General features: G+C 44.6%; 1 protein-coding gene across 3 annotated transcripts in view; it reads left to right on the top strand.

The window, feature by feature from the left end:
- The window catches only part of ccdc102a (coiled-coil domain containing 102A), a 778,838-nt gene that overhangs the window by 211,879 nt on the left and 549,966 nt on the right, over window positions 1–16,993 (top strand). For all 3 annotated transcript variants that reach the window (XM_085990896.1, XM_085990894.1, XM_085990895.1), the window contains exons 4-5: window positions 9,446–9,562; window positions 16,564–16,773. In XM_085990896.1, coding sequence (XP_085847022.1) covers window positions 9,446–9,562; window positions 16,564–16,773 — 327 coding nt within the window. The remainder of the gene's footprint in view (window positions 1–9,445; window positions 9,563–16,563; window positions 16,774–16,993) is intronic.

Below are 16,993 nucleotides of genomic sequence, written 5' to 3'. Positions count from 1 at the left end.
AAGCACAGACATGTAATTTCTCTGAGCTGAAATCATCCATGATTCGTGACCAGATTGTGTTTGGTATTCATGATAAAAAAGTCAGGGAACGTTTGTTGAGAGAAACCGAACTAACATTGGAAAATGCTGTAAAAATATGCCAAGCCAGCGAGCTAGCTCAAAAGCACGCGAAGACTTTCAGTGAAATTAATAATAATGCGATTGTAGTAAGTGATAGTGCTGCTGTCGGTGCTGTGTCCTACAAAGGGAAGAAACATGGGCAGAACAGAAATGAAAAGCAATCAGAGGATGGAATTTTTAATTGTAAACGCTGTGGTTACAAACACCAGTTAAAACAATGCCCAGCGTTTGGGAAAATGTGCACAAAATGTTATGGAAAGAATCACTTTGCCAAACAATGCTTTTCAAAAGTAAAAACAAAGAAAGGGCAACAAGTCAATGTGATTGAGGACACTGATTTAAGTGAGACATTTTTTGTACGAATGGTGTCATGTGACAATATAGAAAAGGATACAGAAAATGTGCAGCCCTCAGGAATGGACAATGCTGAACATAAAGTTAATGCAGTAAAAGAGGACAAATGGATGATCCCACTGCAGGTAAATGGAGCATTAGTTACATTGAAACTAGACACTGGGGCAAAAGCAAACTTAATCAGTATGAGTGACATTAAAAATATGAAAGAAAAGCCCAAAATACAGAAAAAGTCAGTACTACTGAAGAACTATAATGGACAGAAAATAGATAGCTTAGGTGTATGCAGACTTAAAGTGACAGTCAAAGACAAAGTGCATCATCTCATGTTTTCTGTTGTGGCTGAAGGACTTGATTCACTATTAGGTGACAAAGCTTGTGAGGACTTAGAACTGGTCAAGAGAGTCTACTGTATAAACTGTGCCATAAGCAGACCAGATGACTCGGTGGATTCTGTAGTGAGTAATTTCCAGGATGTGTTCAAAGGATTTGGAGTTCTGCCATTCACTTACAAGATCCAGCTAAAGGAGGATGCTCAGCCAGTGGTACATGCTCCACGGAGAGTTCCAGCACCCCTGCGTGACCGGCTCAAGAATGAACTGGACAGAATGACCATATTAGGAGTCATCAGGAAAGTCGAAGAGCCAACAGACTGGGTTAACTCCATGGTTATGTGTAAAGAAAAAGAACAATGATCTAAGAATATGCATGGATCCAAAGGACTTAAATGCAAACATAAAATGTGAACACTACCAGATTCCCAAGCGAGAAGAAATCACCAGTGAAATGTCAGGTGCCAGATACTTCACAAAGTTCGATGCCTCACAAGGATTTTGGCAACTAAAACTGGATGAAGAGAGCACCAAATACTGTACCTTCAACACACCATTTGGCAGGTATTGTTTCCTCAGAATGCCTTTCGGGATAATATCTGCATCTGAAATCTTTCATAGAGCGATGGAATACATAATTGAAGGTCTGGAAGGAGTTCAGGTCTATGTTGATGACATCATCATCTGGGGCTCCACACTGAAAGAACACAATGAGAGACTGACTAAAGTGCTACAGAGCATACGCCGGAATGGACTAAAGCTCAACAAAGCCAAGTGTCAGTTTGGCGTCCAGGAAGTCACCTTCCTAGGAGATAATCTATCTGGTAAAGGAATAGAGCCAGATATGGAAAAAGTAAACGCCATACTCAACATGCCCCGATCCACTGACAAAAAAGGAGTGCTACGCATCATGGGGATGATAAACTTCATTGGAAAGTTCATTCCGAACTTGTCAGCCAAGACAGCCTGTCTGCGAGACCTGCTACATAAAACAAATGAGTTCACATGGACAGAAAGACATGAACAAGAGTGGATGAACCTCAAAACAGTGCTGACAACCACACCTGTACTCACCTTCTTTGACCCAACAAAGAGAATCAAAGTGTCAACAGATGCATCAAAAGATGGCCTAGGCGCGGTCTTGCTACAAGCAGAGGGTGAAGATTGGAAGCCTGTTGCCTATGCCTCCAGGTCTATGACTGATTCTGAGTGTCGATATGCCCAGATTGAAAAGGAATGTCTAGGCTTGGTAGTTGGACTAGAAAAGTTCCATGGCTATATATATGGACTTCCCACCTTCACAGTTGAGACAGACCACTGCCCACTGGTTGCCATCATAAAAAAAAACCTGAATGAGATGTCTCCAGGATTCAACGACTCATGATGAAGCTGCAAAGATATGACTTTGAACTGATCTACACACCAGGCAAACACACAGTGTTAGCAGATGCACTATCCCGAGCACCCACAATGAGTCATGTGAGCTCTACTGAAGAAGACGTGGATGTTGATGTGAGTATGGTCACTGCTGTGCTGCCTGTGTCAGACACAAAATCAAAGCAAATAGCAGAAGAAACAGTAAAAGATACAGTGTTACAAACAGTAATGGAGAACATTCACAATGGTTGGCCAAAAGGTTCCTGTCCAAAATACTTTCACATCAGGTCAGAATTGAGTGTCGCAAGTGGACTATTACTAAAACAGAACAGAATAGTCATTCCACAGGCTCTACGTCAAGACATGCTCAAAAGGATTCACGAGGGACACCTCGGAATTGAAAAATGCAAAAGGAGAGCAAGAGACACTGTTTATTGGCCTGGCATAAATAAGGACATTGAGAACATGATAGGCGAATGTGAGACATGTCAGAAACACCAAAACAAACAAACAAAGGAACCAATGATAGTAGCTGACTTACCAACAGCACCATGGCAAAAGGTTGGTATGGACCTCTTTCATTTGAATGGTAAAGACTATCTAATAGTGATTGACTACTATTCTAACTATCCTGAGATGGCGCTGCTCTCAAGCACCACAGCAAGCAGTGTCATAATGCATGTGAAACCCGTCTTCACCAGACATGGAATTTCCAGGATTGCCGTTAGCGACAATGGTCCGTGCTTCAACTGTAAGGAGTGGCAACAGTTTGCAGCACATTGTGACTTTCAACACATCACATCCAGTCCTTTGTATGCTCAGTCGAATGGTAAGGCAGAGAAAGGTGTTCAAGTTCTCAAACAGCTACTGAAGAAAGCAACAGAAAGCAAGTCTGATCCTTATCTCGCCCTGCTGAGCTACCGAGCCTCACCTTTAGACTGTGGCTCTTCACCTGCTGAACTACTAATGGGTCGCAAGTTGTGCACCACGCTACCCTGCTGTGCAAAAGAAAAGCAGAGTAAGGAACTGAGACAAAGACTTCAACTGTTAAAGCTGAAACAGAAATCATACTATGACAAGTCATCCAAAACTCTGAAACCATTGACAAGGGATGATGTTGTCAGGATTGAGGATCCAGATGCATGGAACAGGAAAGCTACAGTTCTTGAGGAAGTAGGACCAAGGTCATACACTGTTAGAACTGAGAAATGACAGATTCTCAGGAGGAACCGCCGTTCCCTCCTAAAAACACAAGAAACTATCCAAGAGCAAATCGGTGACAATGCCGCAACTGAATCTTGTCACTCACCACCAGAATAATCTAACACAAACACACATACAGGCTCTCATGAAAACACATCAGACTTACCTGTGCTGAGAAGATCCACACGTGAAGTAAAAAAGCCTGATAGACTTAATCTTTGAGTACAAAGAAAACTATATTGAAAATGTATTGACTGTTGTGAAAATGTTTATGTTTATAGAGCACTAACAAAGTGTTACTGATATCATCTTTATCGTGTTTCTTGAAAGTTTATTGATATTGATTTTGTTTAACCTCAAAGAAAGGGGGATGTAATGATCAGTAACCTGTCATTCTAGAATGGTACACTAGGTGGAGCTGTAGAGCTGTATGTATATAAGAGTAGGCTACCCAGAAGGCAGTAGTCAAGATGGATACTGTACCAAGTCCACATGGCATGAATAAATGACTAAGCACAAGCTAGCTGTTCATAATGATAATGTCTAGTTATTTATGAACATAACAGAGGGGTCAAGAGAGGTGGTGGTGAGGTAGATCTCAGGTGGATGTAAAATTTTCCATGGCACTATTTCAAAGATGAGCAGGGAGTTCTCCCTGGTGTTCTGGCCAATATTTATCCCTCAACCAACATCACTATAAAACAGATTATCTGCTCATTATCACATTTCTGTTTGTGGGAGCTTGCTGTGTGCAAATTGGCTTCCACATTTACATCACAACTGTGACTACACTTCAAAAAGTACTTCATTGGCTGTAAAGCACTTTGGGACATCCTGAGGTCATGCAAGGGGATGTATAAATGCAAGTCTTTTTTTCTTTTTTTCAGTGTCCTGTGATTGGTTCTCCTCTTTCTCCTCCAAAAACCTCAGTTATATGGGGACTCCCACTGGTCGCTAATATAAAAAAAAATCAGCAGAATTGCGACAAAGTCTCACCCAGTCTTCTTGCTAGGCCCTTAAACTTACTTCTTTATACAGCTCGATGCCTGGATCAACCAATGTATATGGCCAAGAAAAGCACTGCATTCTGGGCACTGAAGCGCCAGGAAATGATGTCACCTAGCCCTAATTATAACATTACAATGAAGCTCCTGCCTCTTTCAAATGGGTGCTTCCTGTCGCCAGTCAGAAATATGCACAGTGTACAAACTAGATGGGACAAATTTCCACCGTCGATTTCTTCTCCATAAACTGCTGCACACCCGGGGGTGGCTAATAATGAGGACAGTGGCCTGCGTGAAATGGATATTGAGGGTACAGGGTGGAATGTAATTGTTGAGGTTCTGATGATTGGGTAACCACTTGCTGTTCTGGTTTATGATCCCTAATCGTATTGTCCACTGCCAATGCATCTGTTATTGCCTGTATAATATATGCTGCCCATTGAATATCAACATAATCTGCCAACTGTTTCTTGATGAGTGTATGTCTATCATTAGGTGTCAGCACTGTGAAGGGCACTGACATCCCTGGCACCTGTGCTGAGCGGTGACCCATCTGTGCTGCCGACTGCAGCTGGTCGAAAAACTGAATAACATTGCTATAAAATATCAATGCATTATAAACAGTTGAATGACTGGGAGTCATTTCAGCTCCGTAATCTAATAGAGTCATAGAGTTATACAGCACAGAAAGAGGCCCTTCGGCCCATCGCATCCGCGCCGGCCATCAAGCCCTGTCTAATCTAATCCCATTTTCCAGCATTTGGTCCGTAGCCTTGTATGCTATGGCATTTCAAGTGCTCATCCAAATGCTTCTTGAATGTTGCCTTTCAGGCAGTGAGTTCCAGATTCCAACCACCCTCTGGGTGGAAAAGCTTTTCCTCAAATCCCCTCTAAACCTCCTGCCCCTTACCTTGAATCTATGCCCCCTTGTTATTGACCCCTCCACTAAAGGGAAAAGTTCCTTTCTATCTACCCTATCTATGCCCCTCATAATTTTGTATACCTCAATCAGGTCCCCCCCTCAGCCTTCTCTGCTCCAAGGAAAACAACCCCAGCCTGTCCAGTCTTTCTTCATAGCTGAAGCGCTCCAGCCCAGGTAACATCCTGGTAAATCTCCTCTGCACCCTCTCCAAAGCAATCACATCCTTCCTATAGTGTGGCGACCAGAACTGCACACAGTACTCCAGCTGTGGCCTTACCAGCGTTTTGTACAGCTCCATCATAACCTCCCTGCTCTTATATTCTATGCCTCGGTTAATGAAGGCAAGTATCCCATATGCCTTTTTAACCACCTTATCCACCTGTTCTGCTGCCTTCAGGGATCTATGTACATACACACCAAGGTCCCTCTGATCCTCTGTCTTTCCTAGGGTCTTACCATTCATTGTGTATTCCCTTGCCTTGTTAGTCCATCCAAAATGCATCACCTCACACTTTTCAGGGTTAAATTCCATTTGCCACTGTTCCGCCCATCTGACCAACCCATCTATATCGTCCTGTAGCCTGAGGCTTCCCTCCTCGCTATTTACCACCCCCCCAATTTTCATGTCATCTGCGAACTTACTGATCATACCTTTTACATTCACATCCAAATCATTAATGTAGACCACAAACAGCAAGGGACCCAGCACCGATCCCCACGGTACCCCACTGGACACAGGCTTCCAGTCACAAAAACAACCTTCCACCATCACCTTCTGCCACTAAGCCAGTTTTGGATCCAGTGTGCCAAGGCACCCTGGATCCCATGGGCTCTTGCCTTCCTGACCAGTCTCCTATGCGGGACTTTATCAAAAGCCTTACTGAAATCCATGTAAACCACATCCACTGCACTACCCTCATCCACACACCTAGTCACCCCCTCGAAAAATTCAATCAAATTGGTCAGACATGATCTTCCCTTGACAAAGCCATGCTGGCTACCCCTAATTAATTCTTGCCTCTCCAAGTGGAGACTTAATTCTGTCCATCAGAATTTTTTCCAATAATTTCCCTACCACTGATGTTAGGCTCACTGGCCTGTAATTCCCTGGTTTATCCCTACTACCCTTCTTGAATAATGGTACTACGTTAGCTGTTCTCCAGTCCTCTGACACATCCCCTGTGGCCAGAGAGGTTCTGAAAATTTGTGTCAGAGCCCCTGCAATCTTCTCCTTTGCCTCACATAGTAGCCTGGGATACATCTCGTCCGGGCCTGGGGATTTATCCACTTTTAAGCCTGCTAAAACCGCTAGTACCTCCTCCCTCTCGATGCTAATATGTTCAAGTATATCACAGCCCCCCTGCCCGATTTCTATGTCCACATCGTCCTTCTCCATAGTGAACACAGATGCAAAAAATTCATTTAAAACCCCACCTACATCCTCTGGCTCTACACACAGCTTGCCACTTTGGTCCCTAATGGGCCCTACTCTTTCCCTAGTTATCCTCTTGCCCTTAATATACTTATAAAACACCTTAGGATTTTCCTTTATTTTGCTCACCAGTGTTATTTCATGGCCCCTCCTCGCTCCCCTAATTTCTTTTTTAAGTATCCCCCTGCACTTTTTATACTCCTAGGGCTTCCTCTGTCTTTAGTCCTTTGTATCTGCCAAAAGCCCCCCTTTTTTTCCTAATCCATTCTCGTATATCCCTTGACATCCAAGGTTCCCTGGGCTCAGATGATGTTTTATGAACCACGAGAGCATTGCTTGAGTACTTTATGATGTCATCTGAATCCATTGATTAAATTACTGTCTTGAAATTGCTCCCAGGCAGTGTTACTGTTGATGTAAATTGTAACATAGCACAGCTGGAAGCTGTACATTTTATCAATGGAATAATATTTGCTCCATAGAAAGCCTGCCATAGTTAACCCCTTCTCTTCACCCTGTACTCTGCCTATCTGACAGTTCAAGGTCATTCGTTATGTGAAGTGCTGTGAGAGATTGCAATGACATGACAAGGTGTTGTATAACTTCAGTGATTAATGCTGTGATCTGTTTGAGTTTCCTATGAAATTACCTCTAAAACATGGAATGAAAGAAGAGTGTGCAGGTAGATTTCCTACGTGTGCATGTATAAAGAAATTATAAACCTCTATTATTTTCTTTACACACTCACACTCACTAACACAAAATAATGCATCTAGAGGACTAGAATACAAGGGGGTAGAAGTTATGCTACAGCTATACAAAGCCCTGGTTAGACCACACCTGGAGTACTGTGAGCAGTTCTGGGCACCATACGATATATCTGTCTTGGAGGGTGTGTACTGTGTGCAGTTTTGGTCTCCTTACCTAAGAAAGGATATACTTGCCATAGAGGGAGTGCAACGAAGGTCCACCAGACTGATTCCTGGGATGGCAGGACTGTAGTATGAGGAGAGATTGGGTCGTCTAGGTCTGTATTCACCAGAGTTTAGAAGAAGGAGAGGGGATCTCATTGAAACGTTAAAATTCTGACGGGGCTAGACAGACTGGATTCAGGGAGAATGTTTCCCCTGGCTGGGGGGTATAAAATGAGGTGTCACAGTCTTAGGATATGGGGTATAGAATCATAGAAAGTTACAGCACGGAAGGAGCTGGCCAGCAAAGAGCTATCCAGCCTAATCCCACTTCCCAGCTCTTGGTCCGTAGCCCTGCAGGTTAGAGCATCCCAAGTGCACATCCAAGTACTTTTTAAATGTGGTTAGGGTTCCTGCCTCTACCACTCTTTCAGGCAGTGAGTTCCAGACCCCCACAACCATCTGGGTGAAGAAATTTCCCCTCAAATCCCCTCTAAACCTTCCACCAATTACTTTAAATCTGTGCCCCCTGGTTTTTGACCCCTCTGCTAAGGGAAATAGGTCCTTTCTATCCACTTTATCTATGCCCCTCATAATTTTATACACCTCAGTAAGGTCTCCCTTCAGCCTCCTCTGTTCCCAGGAAAACAGACCCAGTCTTATCCAGTCTTTCCTCATAGCTAAGATTCTCTACTCCCGGCAACATCCTTGTAAATCTCCTCTGTACCCTCTCTAGTGCAATCACATCTTTCCTGTATGTTGGTGACCAGAACTGCACACAGTACTCTAGCTGAGGCCTAACTAGTGTTTTATACAGTTGAAGCATAACCCCCTGCTCTTGTATTCTATTCCATGGCTAATAAAGGCAAGCATTCCGTATGCCTTCTTAACCACCTTATCTGCCTGGCCTGCTACCTTCAGGGATCTGTGGACATGCACTCCAAGGTCCCTTTGTTCCTCTACACTACTCAGTGTCCTACCATTTAATGTGTATTCCCTTTCCTTGTTAGCCCTCCCCAAATGCATTACCTCACACTTCTCCGGATTGAATTCCATTTGCCACTGTTCTGCCCACCTGACCAATTTATTGATATCTTCCTGCAGTCTACAGCTTCCTTCTTCAGTATCAACCACACAGCCGATTTTAGTATAATCTGCAAACTTCTTAATCGTACCCCGATATTCAAGGTCGGTGATATATACCCCAAAAAGCAAGGCACCTAGCACTGAGCCCTGCGGAACCCCACTGGAAATAGCCTTCCAGTCACAAAAACACCCATCAACCATTACCCTCTGCTTCCTGTCTCCGAGCCCGTTTTGAATCCAACTTGACACTTTGCCCTGGATCCCATGGGCTTTTAACTTTGTGACCAGTCTGCCATGTGGAACCTTATCAAAAGCCTTGCTAAAGTCCATATACACTATGGACATTTAGGACTGAGATGAGGAGAAATTTCTTCACTCAGAGGGTGGTGAACCTGTGGAATTCTCTATCACAGCAGGCTGTGGAGGCCAAGTCACTGACTATATTTAAGAAGGAGATAGATAGATTTCTAGACACAAAAGGCATCAAGAGGTATGGGGAGAGAGGGGGAATAGGGTATTGAGATAGAGGACCAGCCATGATCATATTGAATGGCGGAGCAGGCTCGAAGGGCCGAATGGCCTACCCCTGCTCCTATTTTTCTTTCTATGTTTCTAGTCATTTAGCCTCCTGCAGATAAATTGCAATCTTGCTTTCCGAAGCCAACTTTGTTTCCATGTTGTTAACGTGTAGTCTCTGTTTTTAGCTGAACATTTTAAAGGAAGTGCACCAGGACGAGTTGGGACGGATATCTGAAGACCTGGAAGATGAACTGGGAGCTCGGTCCAACATGGACAAGAAACTTGCAGAACTGCGAGCTGAGGTATTAACTACCTGACTGTCTGTCCCTGTGTGCGTGCCTCTCTGTATATTTATGTGTGCAGGTTCCAGGCAACATAGGAACATGAGTAGGCCAGTTAGCCCCTCGAGCCTGGTCCGCCATTCTATTAGATCATTGCTGATTTATACCTCAACTCCATTTACCCACTTTTGCTTCATATCTGTTGATACCCTTACCTAACAAAAATCTATCAATTTCAGTCTTGAAAATTTCCACTGACCCCCAGCATCCACAGCTTTTTGTGTGAGAGAGTTCCAGGTTTCCGCTACCCTTTGTGTGAAGAAGTGCTTCCTGACATCACCCCTGATTGGCTTAGCTCTCATTTTAAGAATCTGCCCCCTTGTTCAGGACTCCCCCCGTCGCCCCCCCAACCAAAGGAAATTGTTTCTTTCTATCCACTCTATCAAATCCTTTAATCATCTTAAACACCTCAATTAGATTACCCCGTAATCTTCTATACTCAAGGGAATACAAGCCAAGTGTAAGCATGATTTAACCCTTTAATCTCTGGTCTCATTCTGTTGAACCCACAGCTTCGAGAGTTAAATGCTAACAATGGCACATTATGGAATCAAGGGGAATGTGCTCACTTGGGCAGGGATGGTTTGAGGGCAGAAAGATAAGAATAGCAAAAGAATAAACTGAAATATTGAAACCCATTTGAATTAAATGTTTTCTTGCTGTGAGTTCTGTTCACGTGTATTTTGAGAGGGTTAATATGGAGACTTAAGTTTGGAAGCAGTCAGTCTCGCTGTAAGAGACTCTGTGAAATAGGAGCTGCCACATTCTGTAGAGTTAGTGGAGCCTTCGTGTACTAATTAGAACCTTTTTAAACACACTTTTCTGGGTAAACTATGCTTAGTCAAGGCAATAACAAAACTGTTTGTTCCATACTTTAATCAGCTTTAACTATTATTGGCAGTATCTGATTCTGAATGTTGCTCATACCTCACTGAGACTTCACAGCAAGGAAACAGTACAGGCTCGAATTTCTAAGCCCCGTGGAGGCGGGTTTCGAGGCGGGAGTGGGGGGAAAATTGCAGAATCGGGGGGCACAAACCCTTCCTGCCCCCAACCCGCCTCCATGCCCGTTTCCCAGGAGGCGGGTACCCGACCTGTTCTGGGAGCCGCCTCCCCGAGGCGGGAAGGGGATTAGTGCCAATTAACTGCTAGTTAACAGGCAGTTTTTGGCCTAATCCCTATTTTTAGCCCTGAAGTGTGGGCTGCCTGACTGCTCCAAACCACGCTAAGTTAGCGAGGCGGACCGTCGGGTTGGAGGGTTCGAGATGTCCAGTGTTCAGGTGGACATGGGTGCATGAGTACAGAGGTAAGTGTGTTTGGTGTGTGTAAAGTGTTTAAATAAGTTTTACTTACCTTTACTTACTAATGCAGGCTTCGTTGCTTCAGGTCTCGGGAGTCCCTCATCTCACCGGCACAGAAAGCCGAATGGCCGCGAGCTGTCAAAAGTTGCAGCATTCTGCTTTCTGTCCTGGAGAGATTTCTAACTGAGTCTGTGGAGGACTCAAGTTAGAAGTCAGATTGTCAGTGTTTGACAGCTTCACAGAGCTGTCAAACGCTGATATTTCATCTGTGAAAAGCTCTTGACAGATGAAATGTCAATCCCTGACGTCACCGTAACCGGGTGTCCCTTAATTGGCCTGCTGAGCCCACTGGGTGGGCTTAACAAGGTCAATCAAGGGAAAATAGCGTGGGTTGGCCACAAGTCGATGGAGGCCGGACTACAACCCAAAAAGTGGGAGTCCCGCCTCTATCACGTCCCCATTGACAAAATCCAGCCCTACGTCTCCAAAATAAGGTTCTCAGCCGTCAACCCAAATGCAATTCTCGTACAAATTGTAAAGGTTGGATAGTTATTACAAGATGGCTGTGGGTGAGATTCACATCTATGGGGTGTTCTGCAGGCTAAAACATTGGGTCCAATTGTATGGTCTGTTCTGTGGAACAGCATCTATTGAGTCGGCTGCCCTTACTTGAAATTGGAAACTTTAAAAGGAACACAGAAAGATGGCAGGAATTTAGCTTTGTTTTTGCTGTCAGCCGTGGCTCAGTGGGCAGCACTCTCACCTCTGAGTCAGAAGGTTGTGGGTTCAAGTCCCACTCCAGAGACTTGAGCACATAATCCAGGCTGACACTTCAGTGCAGTACTGCACTGGTCGGAGGTGCCGTCTTTTGGATGAGATGTTAAACTGAGACCCAGTCTGCCCTCTCAGGTAGACATAAAAGATCCCATGGCACTATTTCAAAGAAGAGCAAGGGAGCTCTCCCGGTGTCCTGGCCAATATTTATCCCTGAACCAACACCTAAAGAAAGATTATCTGGTCATTATCACATTGCTGTTTGTGAGATCTTGCTGTGCACAAATTGGCTGCCTTGTTTCCTACACTACAACAGTGACTACGCTTCAAAATGTACTTCATTGGTGGGAAAAGGCTTTGGGACGTCCTGAGGCACTATATAAATGCTAGTTCTTTCTTCTTTAGCCAGTAATGTTCAAAGAGCAGAATTGTACTCCCCACCTTTTTGTCGCAGCATGCTGTCCTTTCTGTTAAGAGGTTCTGATTTTGGAATCTAATTTGTGAGAGCCTTTTGTCTAAGTGTAAGGTTTTCAGTTACCAGTTTGAATGCTTTTGTTTCTCGCTTAAGCTGATGTGGAGGTGGATTGAAATTGAATTAGTGGTGTGTTACATTAGCAGTTAAGACTGAAATATATTCCTTTTCTCAGCCTGCCGTGATGGATGAGTGTGAGTTCTTGTAGATGTGCATTGGACGAACCTTTGGGAGAAGATAAATGGTTTGCTTTACAGGTCAGCCAAGAGGTACTCCTTGTCAATTCCACCTGACACAACAGTACAATATTCAGGAGATGAGTGGTGCTGTGATCAAATCTGACCCTAAAAGGATTACAGCAGGACAGAGAAATGTTGGTGCTGTGTAATGTGGAATATTCATAAGTATGGTTTATGCAAACTGATTCTTCAATTTTATACCCCGATTCTGTTATTTTTTACAGTGCATATCAAATAATTGGTTTAATATCAGCAGCTAACTGGCCTGTGTTGTGCTGTTGATGTCAGTGTGTTCAATGGATGACTGACTTCTTGTTTTGGCATTAGAAGCATCAGTGATTGTGAAAATAAAACCACCAACTGTATTCTTGTGATGGGAAGGCTTCATCGAATGGGATATTAAACGTCAGAAATGATCATTGTTAGCTGTTCTGTTTTCAGATTTTCAGTTTAAATATAAGGAGCAGCTCATTACTATGAATGAGTGACGATGGCTCTAAAGCTCCAGCATTGGATGGTCGCGATGAATGCAGGCTCAGCACACATTCCTCTCTCTGCTATTTTAGCAGAAGGTCTAACCCATTTAAAGTCAACGGTTTAATGTCCTCCAAAATAGGAATCTGGGATTAGCATGTTAAGTGTTGACTAGTACTCAGTGGGATAATTTCAGGCCAGTAGTTCTAGAGGAGTCTAATTCAGGCTTCTTTTGGACTCACCTGTTTGTGCAGTGTTAGTAAGTTCCACCACTTCAAAGTTCTTGTCCCAAAGTCTTCACAAAGGAGGACACAAATAACCTCTCAGAGATGTCAAGGAACATAGGGTCTAATGAGAGGGAGGAATTGACCGAAATCGGTATTTGTAGGGAAATGGTGTTAAGGAAATTGACGGGATTGAAGGCCGATAATCTACTCCCTAGGGTACTTAAGGAAGTGGCCCTAGAAATAGTAGATGCATTGCTGGTCATCTTCCAAAATTCTACAGACTCTGGAACAGTTCCCATGGATTGGAGGATAGCTAATGTAACCCCACTATTTAAAAAAGGTGGTAGAGAGAAAACGGGGAATTATAGACCGGTAAGCCTGATATCGGTAGTGGGGAAAATGCTAGAGTCCATTATAAAAGATGTAATAGCAGAGCACTTGGAAAACAGTGACAGGATCAGACAAAGTCAACATGGATTTACAAAAGGTAAATCATGCTTGACTAATCTACTGGAATTTTTTGAGGATGTAACTGGTAGAATAGATAAGGGAGAACCAGTGGATGTGGTGTATTTGGACTTTCAGGAGGCTTTCGATAAGGTCCCGCATAAGAGATTAGCGTGCAAAGTTAAAGCACACGGGATTGGGGGTAAGGTACTGTCTTGGATAGAGAACTGGTTGGCAGACAGGAAGCAAAGAGTTGGAATAAACGGGTCTTTTTCCGAGTGGCAGGCAGTGACTAGTGGGGTACCACAGGGATCGGTGCTAGGACCCCAGCTATTCACAATCTATATGAATGATCTAGACGAGGGAACTAGATGTAATATCTCCAAGTTTGCAGACGACACAAAGCTGTGTGAGCGTGTGTGCTGTGCGGAGGATGCAGAGAAACTCCAGTATGATTTGGACAGGTTGGGTGATTGGGGAGATGCATGGCAAATGCAGTATAATGTGGATAAATGCGAGGTTATCCACTTCGGTGGCAAAAACAGGAAGACAGATTATTATCTGAACAGCAATAGATTGGGAAAAGGGGAAGTGCAATGAGACCTGGGTGTCCTTGTGCACCAGTCGCTGAAGGTAAGCATGCAGGTGCAACAAGCGGTTAAGAAGGCAAATGGTATGTTGGCCTTCATAGCGAGAGGATTCGAGGACAGGAGCAAGGATGTCTTTCTGCAGTTGTACAGGGCCTTGGTGAGACCACACCTTGAGTATTGTGTGCAGTTTTGGTCACCTTATCTGAGGAAGGATGTTCTTGCCATGGAGAGAGTGCAGCGAAGATTCACCAGACTGATACCTGGGATGGCAAGAATGACGTATGAGGAGACATTGGGTCGATTAGGCTTATATTCACTAGAATTTAGAAAAATGAGAGGGGATCTCATTGAAACTTATAAAATTCTAACAGGACTTGACAGACTAGATGCAGGAAGGATGTTCCTGATGGCGGGAGAGTCCAGAACCAGGGGTCACAGTCGAAGGATAAGGGGTAAGCCATTTAGGACTGAGATGAGGAGGAATTTCTTCACCCAGAGAGTGCTGAACCTGTGGAATTCTCTACCACACAAGGCAGTTGAGGCTAATTCATTAAATATATTCAAGAAGGGGTTAGATATATTTCTTAAGGCTAAAGGGATCAAGGGATATGGGGAGAAAGCAGGATCAGGGTACTGAATTTGGATGATCAGCCATGATCTCAGTAAATGGCGGAACAGGCTCGAGGGGCCGAATGGCCCACTCCTGATCCTATCTTCTATGTTGATTATTCTCTGCTGAACTTCATTAGCTGCCAGGGTCTTGCCCTTTGAACTGACTCGAACACTGAGTAGATCGAATCTGTGTGGGGCTTGCTGTTAAAAACAAACGTGAGCTCTGAGATATACTGGATGGTGCAACCAGGAATGCACTTTGGATCACAATCCAGTAGTGGCAGAAACCTAAATCTTACTCACGGTAAGAGATGAGTGCTGTGAAACAAACTGGACACTTGGGCACTTATTCGCCGTCACTGCCCAGGAGGCAAACTGGCGGAGTGGTTCGCCCGCCTGTTAGAGAGCCTGGCGGAGCGGGTCGCCCGCCTGTTAGAGAGCCTGGCGGAGCGGGTCGCCTGGCGGAGTGGTCCTCCCGGCGGAGTGGTCCTCCCGGCGGAGTGGTTCCCCCGGCAGAGTGGGTCGCCCGGCGGAGTGGTTCCCCTGGCGGAGTGGGTCGCCCGCCTGTTACAAAGCCTGCCCAACTTTCATTGCCATTGAACTGCATCCATCTGGTGGACAGCTCTCAGCCCAATAAAAGGAACTCTTTTCTACATGTTTTTATTTCTTCAAAACTATAATTCTGTTGGTATATTTTACACCCGCGTGGTTGCAAACGGATGTTACACCCACCCAATAAAGTGCGCTATTTGCACCCAACGTTCCACGGCCAGCTCATTAAGCTTAGCTTTATGTACAGATTTGGACATATTCAGGGAGCAAACTTGCGACAGGAGCGGAAAATTGTAATTGGAGAAATTTAAAAGGATGCAGACAATTAAAGGGACATGTCAAAGTCCTCGTAGCCTGAGGCTCGGCTCCAAAGGATTTGAACCTATTGCCAGCCTTTGCTCAGGCTGTGCCAGGAGTAGGCTAGGAAGTGAGGATCGGAAAGTAAGTGAAAGAAATGCAAGCTGGGAGGCGTGAGCCTGGAGGCAAATGAGAGTGTGGCCCAGCACGCCCCCCCACTGCAGTTGCAGCAAGTGCTGCATGACAGGTTGCCCCTCCTTGCCACCCCTCTTGGCCAGCATTGCAGCATGTATGGAAGTAGGTGCAGTCAAGCTGGAGGTTGCAGTATTGTCAATGGCTATACCGGCCAGGTGCTGCACGGTAGCTTCAGATACACCAGCAGCAGGTGGCACAGCTCACCATCTGGACGCTACACTTGTTGCCAGGCAGGCGTAATAACACACGCACATATGTTTGATTAAATCTTGGGTGCGGAGATCAGGCCATGCTGAGTGTTGACCACCCAGTCATGCTTTCTTTCATGCAGTCTCACTGAAAGCATGATATACTGTGACTGCTGTGCTTCCAAGGAAGCAGCTCATTAGTAGGTTAGAAAGAAAGAAAGACTTGCATTTATGCAGCGCCTTTCACTACATCAGGACGTCTCAAAGGGCTTTACCGGCAATTAAGTACTTTTGAAGTGAAGTCACTGTTATAATGTACATTGCATGATCCCACAAGCACCAAATAATCTGTTTTAATGATGTTGGTTTAGGGATAAATATTGGCAAGGATACCGGGGAGAATTCCCTTGCTGTTCTTCGAAATAGTGCTGTGGGATCTTTTACATCCACCTGAGAGGACAGATGGGGCCCAATGTTGGACACTGCGGGTAACCAGCATTACAGATCTCCGCCCAGTTGCCCCATGGAGTTTGCCTGACCTTAGACACTGCGGCCAACTGGTCTGCTAAATGCGTCTTAACTTGCTGTGCATAGATGGAGCGACTCCAGGCAGAGAACACAGCTGAGTGGGGCAAGAGGGAGCGGCTGGAGACCGAAAAGCTGAACCTTGAAAGAGAGAATAAAAAGCAGAGGGCACAAATTGAGGACCTGGTGGAAGTGTTGGCCAAAAAGAGGAAGCAAGCTGCAAGTGCCCTGGACACTGACCTGAAGACCATTCAGACTGAGCTTTTCGAGAAGAATAAGGTAATGGAATGGTCCTTTTATTGAATTCTTACTGTAGTGGCCATCACAAGGGAATCCTATACTATATTGATACCAGAGCTTTGTGTCGCTCCCTGCAATGATATTACTATATCCTGACCCAGAATGTTTGATATCTTCACAGCTTTGACAGTGGCTGGAAAACATCTCTTCAACTGCACTCTAGCCACTGGTGAAATTGTAGGGAAAGGTTTTTGAAGCG

The sequence above is a fragment of the Somniosus microcephalus genome, chromosome 6 (assembly GCF_052327205.1).
Source record: "Somniosus microcephalus isolate GS21.2 chromosome 6, FLI_Smic_1.0, whole genome shotgun sequence".
Taxonomy (NCBI): Eukaryota; Metazoa; Chordata; class Chondrichthyes; order Squaliformes; family Somniosidae; genus Somniosus; species Somniosus microcephalus.
The sequence above is the reverse complement of the archived record's forward strand: the minus strand, read 5'-3'. Positions and strand labels throughout refer to the sequence as shown.